Below are 13,132 nucleotides of genomic sequence, written 5' to 3' on the forward strand. Positions count from 1 at the left end.
GAGAGGGAATGGGGTCAGAAGCACAGGTGGCCGGAGTAGCACTTGAGAGGAGGGAGGAGAGCTCCTCTGAGGATACTGCTGAGAAGGATGGGAGAGTAGCAGAGGGTGTTGAGAGCCGGGGTTTGGAGAAGGGGGGGAGTGATTTTGGGGAGGTCGGACCTGATGGATTTAATTTTGTTAATGATGTAGGAGGCCAGATCGTTGGGGGTGAGGGAAGGAGGAGGGGGAGGAACCGGGGGCCTGAGAAGGGAGTTGAATGTACGTAAGATCTGACGGGGATGATGGGCATGGGTGTCAATAAGGGAGGAGAAATAGTTTTGTCTGGCAGAGGAGAGGGCTGAGCTAAGGCAGGAAAGGATAAACTTAAAGTGAGCGAGGTTGGCATGGTGTTTAGACTTTCGCCAGCAGCGTTCGGCAGCTCGAGCATAAAAGCGAAGGAGGCGGACAGTGGCAGTGATCCAGGGCTGTGGGTTAGTGCTACGAGAGCGGCGAAGGGAAAGGGGAGCGAGTGAGTGTAGCTGAGTAGAAAGTGTAGAGTTGAGAGCAGTAATCTGATTATCAAGACTGGGTAGAGAGGAGAGGGAGGCGAGGTGGGGTGTGAGGCGCTCAGAAAGATGGATGTGGTCAAGAGAGCGGAAATCTCTGTGAGGGAGTAATGTGGATTTACGGGGGAAAAGAGTGTGAGTGAAGAGGCAGGTGCGAAGATTATGATCAGAGAGAGGGATTTCAGAGTTGATGAGGGTGGACACAGTGCAGCGAGTGGAGATGATGAGGTCGAGGGTATGACCAGGTTGGTGAGTGGGTGAGGTGGGGTGGAGCAAGAGGTTGGCAGCATCGAGGAGAGATAGAAGGCAGGTGGCAGAGGAGTCATCAGGGATATCCATGCGGATGTTGAAGTCTCCGAGGATCAGAGTGGGCATGGAGAAGGAGAGAAGGAAGGTAAGGAAGGGGTCAAAGTCGTTAAAGAAATGGGAGGTGGGGCCGGGAGGGCGGTAGATGACGGCTACAAGAATCTGGAGGGGGTGATAGAGGCGAATAATGTGGGCTTCAAAGGAAGGGAAGGAAAGGGAAGGGGGAGGAGGGATAGTGCGAAAGCGACATTGGAGGGCGAGAAGGAAACCAATACCTCCTCCTTTTCCGGTGAGTCTGGGGGAGTGGGAGAAGAAGAGGCCTCCACTGGAGAGAGCAGCAGAAGAGACAGTGTCGTCTGGAGACAGCCATGTTTCAGTTAGGGCGAGGAGGAGTAGAGAGCTGGAAAGGAATAGGTCCAGGATGAAAGCGATCTTACTTAAAACGGAGCGGGGGTTCCAGAGGCAACACTTGGTAGCAGCTGCCGAGGGAGGGGAGGGAGGGGGAAGGGTGCGAGGGGTGGGGATGGTTTGGATTGGCATGAGTTGGCGGGGGCCAGGGCGGGGAGAGTGGGAAGAGGGGTGGTGATGGGAAAGGAGAACTGGGATGGGGTGGGGGCGGGGAGAAGTAGAGGGAGGGGGCTGGGAGGGAGGAGCGGATTACTGGCGCTGGTACAGAGGGATCCTTGGTAGGGGTTGAGGGGGAGTGGTGGTGGTGGGGGAGAGGGAGGGAAAAAGCTGGGTGGGAGAGGGGAAGGGGAAGGTGAGGAATGGGAATGGAAGTTGGGAGCAAGGAAATTGAAAGTTCATGGTGAGGTCAGCAGGGCGAGTGACAGTACAGCCGAAGATTAACAATTGAGATGCAGAAGCGATGAAACAGTAGCAATGATTTAAGTAGGCGATGGCATCACAGGGGGTAGTTAAACAATTAACATGGTACGGCAATAATAAAATTGGCAGATAATGATGTCATAAAGAGCATATACAAACTATTATTTGCTGGAGTAGGGTGGACCTGTTAAGGGGGTCAGGGAGCAGAGATTCCTGGGGGGAGGAGTGAACAGCCAACTAGCATGGGAGGGCTGAGTAGTTGCGAATGAGGTTGTCGTTAATGTAACTTGGTGATAACCAAGGTGATAAATACCACTATCACCCAATGTCTATCGCCCATTGTGTAATGTAAGATCCTTGTGGTCAGGGAACATGTCTATCCAATCTGCCGTAGAGAATCAGCATGGCCTAGTGGATAGATTATGGACCTGAGAGTCAGAAGGACCTAGGTTCTAATCCTGCTCTGACACCTGTCTGCTTTGCAACCCTAAGTCACTTAAGTTCTCTGTGGCTCAGTTACCTCATCTATAAAAAGGGAATTAAGACTGTGAGCCCCATGTGGGACAACCTGTTTACCTTGAATCTACCCCAGTGCTTATAACAGTGCATAGCACATAGTAAGCACTCAACAAATACCATCATAATTATTTACTGTTACTGAGCACAAAGCACTGTATTGAGCACTAGGAAGAGAAAAATACAATGGAGTTGTTAGACACATTCCCTGTCCACTGGGAGCTTATAGTTAACAGGGGGAGGCAGACATTGAAATAAATTCCAGATAGGAAAAATGGCAGGTGAGAAAGTTAGAGACATAAGCGTTTTGGGGCTGAGGATGGGATGACGTCCTGACTCTATCATTGTATATATCTGTAATTTATTTATTTATGTTAAATATATTTATGTATATATTAGGGTTTCCCCCTCTAGACTGTAGAGGGCCGTGAATTTGTCTGTTTATTGTTGTATTTCATTATTCTAATCAGTTTGTACAGTGCTCTGCGCACAGTAAGTGTTCAATAAATATGATTGAATGAATGAATGATAATGCCAAGGATATAGACTTGTGAGATAGAAAGGATGGGAATGTCAAGGGGAGGACAGAGTTTGGGACGGAAGGTGAGAAGTTCTGATTTTGACATGTTAACCTTTTGGTGATGGGAAATCATCCAGGTAGGGCTCTCTTGAAGGGTGGAGGAAATACAAAACTGCAGAGAAGGAGGGAGATCAGGGCTGGAAATGTAGATTTGGACATCATCTGCATAAGGGTGGTATTTGAAGCCATGGGAGCGATTGAGTTCTCCAAGAGAGCTGGTGTAGATGAAGGATAGAAAGGGACCCAGAACTAAACCTAGAGGGACCCCCATAGTTAGGAGATGGGAGGCAGAGGAGGAGCCCATGAAGGAGACTGAGAATGAGCGGCCAGTGAGATAAGAGGAGAACCAAGAGGGGATATTGTCAGTGAAGGTGAGGTTGGATAATGTTTCCAGGAGAAAGGGGTGGTTAACGGTGTCGAAAGCAATGGTAGGAGGGAGTGCTTAAAGGAAACAGAAGAGAGAAACACCGTAACCTAGTGGGTAGAGCACGGGACTGGGATTCAGCAGGGCCTGGGTTCTAATAACAGCTCCGTCATTTGTCGGCTTTATGACCTTAGGTAAATCACATCTCTTCTATGGGCCTCAATTTCCGCAAATGTTTTGTTTTGTTGTCTGTCTCCCGCTTCTAAACTGTGAGCCCGTTGTTCAGTAGGGGCCATCTCTATATGTTGCCGACTTGTACTCCCCAAGCGCTTAGTATAGTATTCTGCACACGGTAAGTGCTCAATAAATACGATTGAATGAATGAATGAATGAAAATGGGGAATAGGTCTGTGAGGCCCATGTGGGACATGGACTTTGTATCTACCACATTGCTTAGAACTGTGTCTGGAACATAACAAGTGCTTACCAAATACCATTAAAGAAAAAAATTAGGGCTTAGTCTGTGAAGGCCTTTTGGAGGAGATGGGTGTTTTAAAATGTATTTAAAGCTGGGGAGAGTGGTAGTATGTTGGATGTAAATGCAGAGGGTGTTCCAGACCAGAAAGAGGACATGGGCAAGGAATGAACTACAGTGAGTGGTTTTTTTTTATTTTTTTATGGTACTTGTTAAGGCCTTACTAAGGGCCAGGCATTGTTCTAAGTGCTGGAGTAGATACTAGGTAATAAGGTTGGACACAGTCCATGTCCCACATGGTGCTCAAGGTCTTAATCCGGATTTTACAGATGAGGTAACTGACACACATATAAGTTAAGTGATTTGCCCCAGATCACACAGCAAACAAGTGACAGACTCAGGACTAGTACCCTGGTTCTTCTGACTCCCAGACCTGCAGTCTAACATAACTTTCGTTAGAGAAACAAAATGTGCATGTTGGGTTGTAATAAATCAGCAAGGAAAGGTAGGAGGGGTAGAGCTGTTGGAGTGCTTTAAAGTCAATGGCAAATATATTTTAATAATCATAATAATCATGATGGTATTTCTTAAACGCTTACTATCAACCAAGCACTGTTCTAAGCGCTGGGAAAGATACAAGGTTATCAGGTTGTCCCACATCCCACGTGAGGCTCACAGTCTTAATCCCCATTTTACAGATGAGGTAACTGAGGTAAAGAGAAGTGAAGTAACTTGCCAAAAGTCACACAACTGACAAGCAGTGGAGTCGGGATTAATAATAATAATAATAATAATAATAATAATAATAATAATGGTATTTGTTAAGCACTTACTATGTGCAAAGCACTGTTCTAAGCACTGGGGAGTTTACATTGTGATCAGGTTGTCCCACGGGGGCTTACAGTTTTAATCCCCATTTAACAGATGAGGTAACTGAGGCACAGAGAAGTTAAGTGACTTGCCCAAAGTCACACAACTGACAGTTGGTGGAGCTGGGATTTGAACCCATGCCCAAGCCCGTGCTCTTTCCACTGAGCCTCGCCGCTGTGGATGGCCAACCACTTGAGGAGTGCGGAGATGTGGACTCTTCTATTTTGCAGAAAAACAAGGCAGAAAGTGAAGTGAAGTATGAACTTGAAGAAGAAACCGGAGGCAGGGAGGTCAGCAAGGAGGCTGATGGAGTAGTCGAAGTGGGATAGGAAAAGTGCTTGCATCAGTGTGGTAGCAGTTTATTCAGAGAGTAAAGGGCAAATTGTGAAGGTTGAGCTGACAGGATTTGATGACAAACTGAATATGTTGTTAGAATGAAGGAGAAGAGTCGAGAATAAACCCAAGGTTGTGGTTATATGAGACAGGAACGATGGTGATCTTGCCTACAGTGATGAGAAAGTTTGGGATAGAGTTTTGTGGGGAAGATGAGGTACACTGTTTGGGACAAGATAAGAAGCAGCGTGGCCTAATGGAAAGAAGATGATACTGGGAGTTAGAGGACCTGGGTTCTAACCCTGGTTCTGCCACTGGTCTCCTGTGCTGATTCTTGGCCAAGTCATTTCAGCGTGGCTCAGTGGAACGAGCACGGGCTTCTAGACTGTGAGCCCGTTGTTGGGTAGGGACCATCTCTATATGTTGCCAACTTGTACTTCCCAAGCGCTGAGTACAGTGCTCTGCTCAATAAATACGATTGAGTGAATGAATGAATGAATGAGTCAGAGGTCATGGGTTCTAATCCCGGCTCTGCCACTTGTTAACTGTGATTTTGGGCAAGTCACTTAATTGTTTTGTGCCTCAGTTACCTCATCTGTGAAATGGGGATTAAGACTGCGAGCCTCATGTGGAACAATCTGATTAACTTGTATCCCCCTAGTGCTTAGAACAGTGCTTGGCACATAGTAAGCGCTTAACAAATGCCAATATTTTTATTATTATTATTATTTCACTACACTATGCCTCTCTTTCCTCACCGGCAAAATGGAAATTAGATCCTACTTCCTAGACTGTGATACCAATATGGAACAAGGACTGTGTCCAACTTCATTATGTTGTATCTATTTCAGCACTTAGAACAGTGCTTGACATGTAGTAAGTGCTTAACAAATGCCCTTATTATTATCATTATTATTTTTACAAGGATGAAGTTGGATGCCTACAGTTTGTAGACTGTAAGCTTGTTGTGGGTAGGGGCCATGTCTATCAACTCTGCATGGCTTAGTGAAAAGAGCACGGTCTTGGGAATCAGAGGTTGTGAGTTCTAATCGAGGCTCTGGCACTTGTCTCCTGTGTGACCTTGAGCAAACCACTTAATTTCTCTATGCCTCAGTTATCTCATCTGTAAAATGGGGATTAAGACTGTGAGCCCCATGTGGGACAACCTGATTACCTTGTATCTACCCCAGCACTTAGTACAGTGCTTAGCACATACTAAGTGCTTAACGGATACCATTATTTTTATTATTATTATTAGCCTTCCAAATGCTTAGTACAGTTCTCTGCACACAGAAAGCACTCAGTAAATATCGATCGATTGAGTAATAGTTGGAATTGTTTTGTCTCTATGTCCTGAGTTCTGTTGGGTTCTGAATTCTGTCAGATTTTTCCTAGTGACCATTGCACAGTGTCTCTTACTTTCCTTTACATATTCTGTTCCTGTTTAGATACTACCTAACAACTCTGAGAAGTGAGAATGCTGACTTTCTCCAATGATGTGGTCCAAGGAAGCTGCTTTCACTTCCAAACCGGAGTGAGTCATGGAAAACATACTCCTCATCACTCTTCTCGTTTCTACGATCCTCCCGGAACCCCATGGACCTGGTCATTGTCCACCTGGTACTGGTCCACACCGTAATGCTCCTTACCAGAGTGGTCACTGTGTCAGCATCAACTCAGCATCTACGGCTCCTGCAGACGGATGTCGGATGTCAGACATTCGCCGCTGCGTACCGGGTGACCAGAGGCCTCTCCATCTGCACCACCGGCTTCATGAGTATAGTCCAGGTCATGATCATTAGTCCCCGTTTCTCTCTCTGGGCCCAGCTCAAAGCCCGGGTACAAAAGACAATCTTCCCAATATTTATCCTACTGTGGCTTCTCAACTGGATTGTGGACATCAACCTCCTGTTCGACACCATTGCATCTCCCAACGTGATCAACCGCGAGCCCAGATTCAGTGATTACTACTGTTCTATCAAGCCCATCAGCAGCCTTGTGGGCTGTTCCTCTTCTTTATGTCACTCTGTGACCTCCTCTCCTTGAGAATCATGGGAAGCTCCAGTGGCTACATGGTCTTCCTCCTCTTCTGACACAGCCGGAAGGTCCAGCATTTCCAAGGCCAGCGCTCACCTCCTCAGAAATCCCCGGAGACGAGAGCAACCCAGACCGTCCTGTTGCTGGTCAGCTGCTTCGTGACCATCTACTGCATGGACTTACCGTCTCTATGTGTTGCCAACTTGTACTTCCCAAGCGCTTAGTACAGTGCTGTGCACACAGTAAGCACTTAATAAATACGATTGAATGAATGAGTGAATATTTCGCTGTTTCTGGGGAGTTCCCTTAGGAACAATGTCACCCTCCTGAATTCTAATGTTTGTGGTCAGCGGTTATGCCATGGTCAGCTCCTTCTTTCTGCTAAGCAGTAACTCCAAGTTTGCCAAATTCTGGGAGGCCCATTTCAGGAAGACAAGGCTCCATCTCCGTGAGGATCTTATAGTCTTCCCAGGTTCATATTTTATACCGAGGGATCCTTCTTGCGGTAGCAGCATGGCCTAATGGAGAGCTCACACCTGGGTTCTAATCCCAGCTCTGCCACTTGCCTGCTGTGTGGCCTTGGGCAAGTCACCTAACTTCTCTGTGCCTCAGTTACCTCGTCTGAAAGTAGGGAGTAAGACCGGGAGCCTCATGTTGGTCATGGACTATGTCCAACTTGATTAATTTGTATCTACTCCAGCGCTTAGTACTGTACCTGGCACATAGTAAGCACTTAACTAATACCATTAAAAAGAAACAGCACCCACAACAATCTGCAACTCAAATGCAGGACTTTCAGATTGTAAGATGAACGCACTGTCTCCTATGATAAGGAAGCTAAGGCCCGTGCTACAGTGCATAAATAAGAAGGAGCGAGTGAGCTCAAGGGATTGAATAGAGGGGAATAGAGTCAGAGGACTTGGGTTCTAATCCCTGCTTTATAATAATAGTAATATTTGTATTTGTTAAGCGCTTACTATGTGTAAAGCACTGTTCTAAGCTCTGGGGGGAACACAAGGAGATGAGGTTGTCCCATGTGGGGCTCACAGTCTTAATCCACGTTTTACATATGAGGGAACTGAGGCACAGAAAAGTGAAGTGACTTGCCCAAGGTCACACAGCAGACATGTGGGGGAGGCAGGATTCGAACCCATGACCTCCGACTCCCAAGCCCGCGTTCTTTCCACTGAGCCACGCTGCTGCTTTGCCACTTGTCTGCAGTGTGACCTTGGGCAAGTCACTTCAATTCTCTAGGCCTCAATTTCATCAAATGTAAAATTCAGTACTTAGACTGTGAGCCCTTTTTGGGGCAGAGATTGTGTCCAACTTGATTAATTTAATTAAGTAATTAATTATGGTATTTGTTAAGTACTTACTATGTGCCAAGCACTGTTCTAAGCGCTGAGGTAAATACAAGGTCATCAGGTTGTCCCACGTGGGGCTCACAGTCTTCATCCCCGTTTTCCACATGAGGGAACTGAGGCCCAGAGAAGTGAAGTGCCTTGCCCTGAGTCACACAGCTGATCAGTGCAGGAGCCTGGATTAGAACCCATGACCTCTGACTCCCAAGCCCGGGCTCTTTCCACTGAGCCTTGTAACTAACCCAATGTTTAGAACACATAATAAGTGCGTAACAAATACAATTTTGATAAAGTAATGGAGCAGAAAGGATTGGTGAAGTAAGGATGTTGCTCTCGAGAATGAAATTCTGGGGCTCCTTGATGTACCATTTCTATATGCCCCTCCATAGAGGAGTATAACTCTCTTCATATGAAAGTCTGGAGCTCTTGCACTTTTTAAATTAGAACAGTGCTTGGTATGTAGTAAGTGCTTAACAAATACTATTATTATTATTATTACAAGGATGAAGTTGGATGCCTACAGTTTGTAGACTGTAAACTCGTAGTGGGTAGGGGCCATGTCTATCAACTCTGAGTGGCTTAGTGGAAAGAGCACGGGCTTGGGAGTCACAGGTTTTGTGTTCTAATCCCGGCTCTGCCACTTGCCTGATGTGTGACTTTGGGCAAGCCACTTTACTTCTCTATGCCTCAGTTATCTCATCTGCAAAATGGGGACTAAGACTTTGAGTCCCATCTGAGACAACTTGATTACCTTGAATCTACCCCAGTGCTTTGAAGAGTGCTTAGCATACAGTAAGCGCTTAACAAGTACTATTATTATTATTACTCTCCCAAATGCTTGGTACAGTTCTCTGCACACAGTGATCACTTAGTAAATATGATCGATTAAGGGTTAGTTGCTATTGCTTTGGCCCATGCCCGGGGTTCTTTTGGGATCTGGATTCTGTCAGATTTTTCCTATTAACCATTGCACAGCATCTCTTACTTTCCTTTACATATTCGGATCCTCTTTATTCATTCATTTATTCATTCAATCATATTTATTGAGCGCTTACTATGTGCAGAGCACTGTACTAAGCGCTTGGGAGGTACAGGTCAGCAACATATAGAGACAGTCCCTACCCAACAACGGCCTCACAGCCTAGAAGGGGGAGATAGACAACAAAACAAAACATGTAGACAGGTGTCAAATTCGTCAGAACAAATAGAATTACAGCTATTATTATAATTATAATTATATAGCAATAATAATAGCTATAATATAGACTCTACTTACCAACCCCGAGAAGTGAGAATGCTGACTTTCTCCAATGATGTGGTCCAGGGCATCTTCTTTTTCTTTCAGACCGGAGTGGGGGTCATGGGAAATTCTCTCCTCATCAGTCTCCACGTTTCCACGATCCTCCTGAAACCCAGGCTGAAGGCCACAGACCTGGTCATTGTCCAACTGGCCCACACTGCGATGGTCCTTACCAGAATGGTCACTGTGTCATCATCAGCTCGGCGTCTGCGGCTCCTGAAGATGGACATTGGATGTTAGACGTTCGCCTATGTGTACAGGGTGACCAGAGGTCCCTCCATCTGCACCACCGGTCTCCTGAGTACGGTTCAGGCCATGATCATCAGCCCCAGTTCCTCTCTCTGGACCCAGCTCAAAACCCGGGTCAGAAAGAATATCTTCCCAATCTTTATCCTCCTGTGGCTCTTCAACTCGATCGTGGACATCAACCTTCTATTCAACACCGTTGCATCTCCCAACGTGACCATCCACGAGCCCAGATTCAGTGATGATTACTGTTCCATCTAGCCTGTCGGCAACCTCATTGGTCTGTTCTTTTCCTTATGGAACTCCTCAACGTTCTCTCCTTGGGAATGATGGGCTACAGGGTCCTCCTCCTCTTCTACATAGCCAGAAGGTCAGGCATTTCCAAAGCTAGCGCCCACCTCCTCGGAAATGCCCGGAGATGAGAGCAACCCTGATCATCCTGTTGCTGGTCAGCTGCTTCGTGGCCTTCTACTGCACGGACTTCATACTGTCACTGTTTATGAGAAGTTACTTCAGGAACAACATCACCCTCCTGAATGTGTATATGTTTTTGGTCAGCGGTTATGCCATGGTCAGTTCCTCCTTGCTGCTAAGCAATAACTCCAAGCTTGCCACGTTGTGGGAGGCCCTTTTAAGGAAGACAAGGTTCCATCTCCATGAGGAACCTATGTTCTTCCCAGATCGGCTTTTTTCCCAAAGGATCCTTCCTGAGGTAGCAACATGGCCTAGTGGAGAGAGAACACAACTGGAAGTCAGAAGGACCTGGGTTCTGATTCCAGCTATTCCACTTGCCCGCTGTGTGGCCTTGGGCAAGTCACTTAATTTCTCTCCGCCTCAGTTACCTCATCTTTGAAACAGGGAGTGAAACTGTGAGCCCCAGGTGGGACATGGAGTGTGTCCAACTGGACTAATTTGTATCTACCCCAGAATTTAATGCAGTATCTGGCACATAACAAATACGATTAAAATGAAGCAGCACCCACCACAATCTGCAACTCAAATTCAGGACTTTCAGATTAAAAGATGAACAAACTGTCTTCTTTGATAAGGGATCTATGGGCTGTGCTACAATGCAGAATGAAGAAGGAGCGAGTGAGCTCAAGGGATTGAATAGAGGGGGATAGAGGCAGAGGACTTGGGGTCTAATCCCTGCTTTTTCACTTGTCTGCTGTGTGACCTCGGGCAAGTCACTTCAATTCTCTGGGCCTCAGTTTCGTCAACTGTAAAATTTAATACTTAGACTGTGAGCCCCTTGTTGGGCAGTGATTGTGTTCGAGACGAATAACTTGTATCTAACCCAATGTTTAGAACAGTGTATGACACATAGTAATTGCTTAACAAATACAATTTTAATAAAGTACTAGAGCAGGAAGGATTGATGAAGTAAGGATGTTATTCTTGGGAATGAACTTCTGGTGCTCCTTGAGATGCCATTTCTATATGTCCCTCTGTAGAGAAGTGTAACTCTCTTTATATGAACGTCTGGAGCCCTTGCACTTTTTAAATTTAGATAATTTATTTGCTTCTAATGATTTCATCCAGCAACGCCTCTGATGCCTCCAAATCTCCCCAACCCCCAAATTCCTATCATCATCATCATCTTCATCTTCATCATCACAGCATTTCCAACCCTGAAAGAAGTCTGAAAGAATAATTACATTTGTCAAGTACTCACTATGCTTTAAGCACTGGTGTAGATTCAAGATTATCAGGTCCCTCATTGGTCTCACATACTAAATAGGAGGGAGCTAGGAATTGATTCCCCCTTTTACAGATGAGGGACTGAGGCCCAGAGAAGTAAAGTGGTTTCTTCAAGTTCACACAGCAAACAGGTGATGGAGCTGGGACTGGAACCGCGGTCCTCTCTGAGGCCCAGGCTCGTTCCACTAAGCTATACTGCTTCTCGAGACTAGAACAATAGCCACTGAGAGTGAAAGGTGAAAGGATTTATTAAGGGAGGACTAGAATAGCAAGTGTTTTTGAGAGGTGAAGTGGTCTGGGCGTGGGTCAAGGGGTTAGATGTTACAAACATCAGGGAGACCAGTTCTTATCAACCAGTGATATTTTATTGAGTGCTTACTATGCACAATGCACTGTACTAAGAATTTGGAAAACTACAGTACCAGAGAGTTGGCAAACACATTCCCTGCCTACAAATGGTATTTATTGAGTACTTACTGTGTGCAGAGCACTGTACCAAACACTTGGGGGAGTACAAGAGTGAAGTAAATGCAATCACCACCCACAAAGAGCTTACAGTCTAGAGGGGGAGATGGACACTGAAATAAATTCCTGATAGGGGAAATAATCAATCATTATTTCAGTCAATCATTAATTAAATAATCCCTCAACAACAGTCTAAAATTGCCAAGAAAAATAATCAGTCAACGGTATTTTCTGAGCACTTACTGTGCTCCAAGCACTGCACCACGTTTTGGGGAAAGTACAGTACAAGAGAGCTGATTGACATGATCCCTGCCCACAAAGAGTTTACAACCTAGAGGACAGCTGGGCAGGAAGAGAACTGGGAATGGGGACAGGATAGTGTATGAGGAGAGGGAGATAGACTCTTTTGCCAACAAAGTAGTAGGGGAGATATATCAATTCGCCTCACCTTGGGGTAAGATAATTTTCAGCTCTCAGGACAGATGATTGACCTATTTCAGAAGAAATGTTCATTATCTGTTAGAGAACCATTATGATAAGCAGCATGATGTAGTGGATAGAGCACGGGATGGGGAGTCAGAAGGTCATGGGTTCTAATCCAGCTCTGCTACGTGTTTACTGTAAAACCTTGGGCAAGTCCCTTCACTTGTCTGTGCCTCAGTTACCTCATCTGTAAAATAGGGATTGAGACTGCGACCCCCAAGTGGGACAGGAACTATGTCCAAACCAATTTGCTTGTATCCACCCTTGCGGTTAGTACAGTGCCTGGCACACAGTAAGTGCTTAACAAGTGCCACAGTTATCATTATTATTCCAGGCATGACATCCTCCCTAGAGCAGCTTTCATAGCCTGATTCTTCAAGCTGTAGATGACAGGCTTCAGAGCTGGGGGCACCATGGAATAGAAAATGGACAGATGCAAGTCTCGACCTGATGGACAATTGGAGGATTGAATTAGATATTCAGAAAAACCCGTGGAGAAGAAGAAAGTCATGATGATAAGATAGGACAGGCAGGTGGAGAAAGCTTCGGACCGGCCCTCTCCTGATGGCAACCTCAGCACATCTGAGAAGATGCAGACGTACGAGGCAGTTATGTATGCGAAACAGATGGTGAAGAAACTGTCAGAGGACAATGAGTGAATATTCACGTATGTTTCCTTGGGAACCAGAGAGCTTCAGAAGCTGGGGGACGTCACAGAAGAA

The 13,132-nt window shown here is 45.8% G+C and overlaps 1 protein-coding gene across 1 annotated transcript; it reads left to right on the forward strand.

The window, feature by feature from the left end:
• Positions 1-6,413: 6,413 nt before the first annotated feature.
• On the forward strand, positions 6,414-10,022 carry LOC119922634 (vomeronasal type-1 receptor 45-like). The gene is made up of 3 exons (XM_038742350.1): positions 6,414-6,815; positions 9,561-9,695; positions 9,756-10,022. Exons 1-3 carry the CDS (start codon positions 6,414-6,416, stop codon positions 10,020-10,022), a joined length of 804 nt encoding a protein of 267 aa, XP_038598278.1.
• The last annotated feature ends 3,110 nt before the right edge of the window (positions 10,023-13,132 follow it).

The sequence above is a fragment of the Tachyglossus aculeatus genome, unplaced genomic scaffold, assembly GCF_015852505.1.
Source record: "Tachyglossus aculeatus isolate mTacAcu1 unplaced genomic scaffold, mTacAcu1.pri scaffold_115_arrow_ctg1, whole genome shotgun sequence".
In the NCBI taxonomy this organism is placed as follows: domain Eukaryota; kingdom Metazoa; phylum Chordata; class Mammalia; order Monotremata; family Tachyglossidae; genus Tachyglossus; species Tachyglossus aculeatus.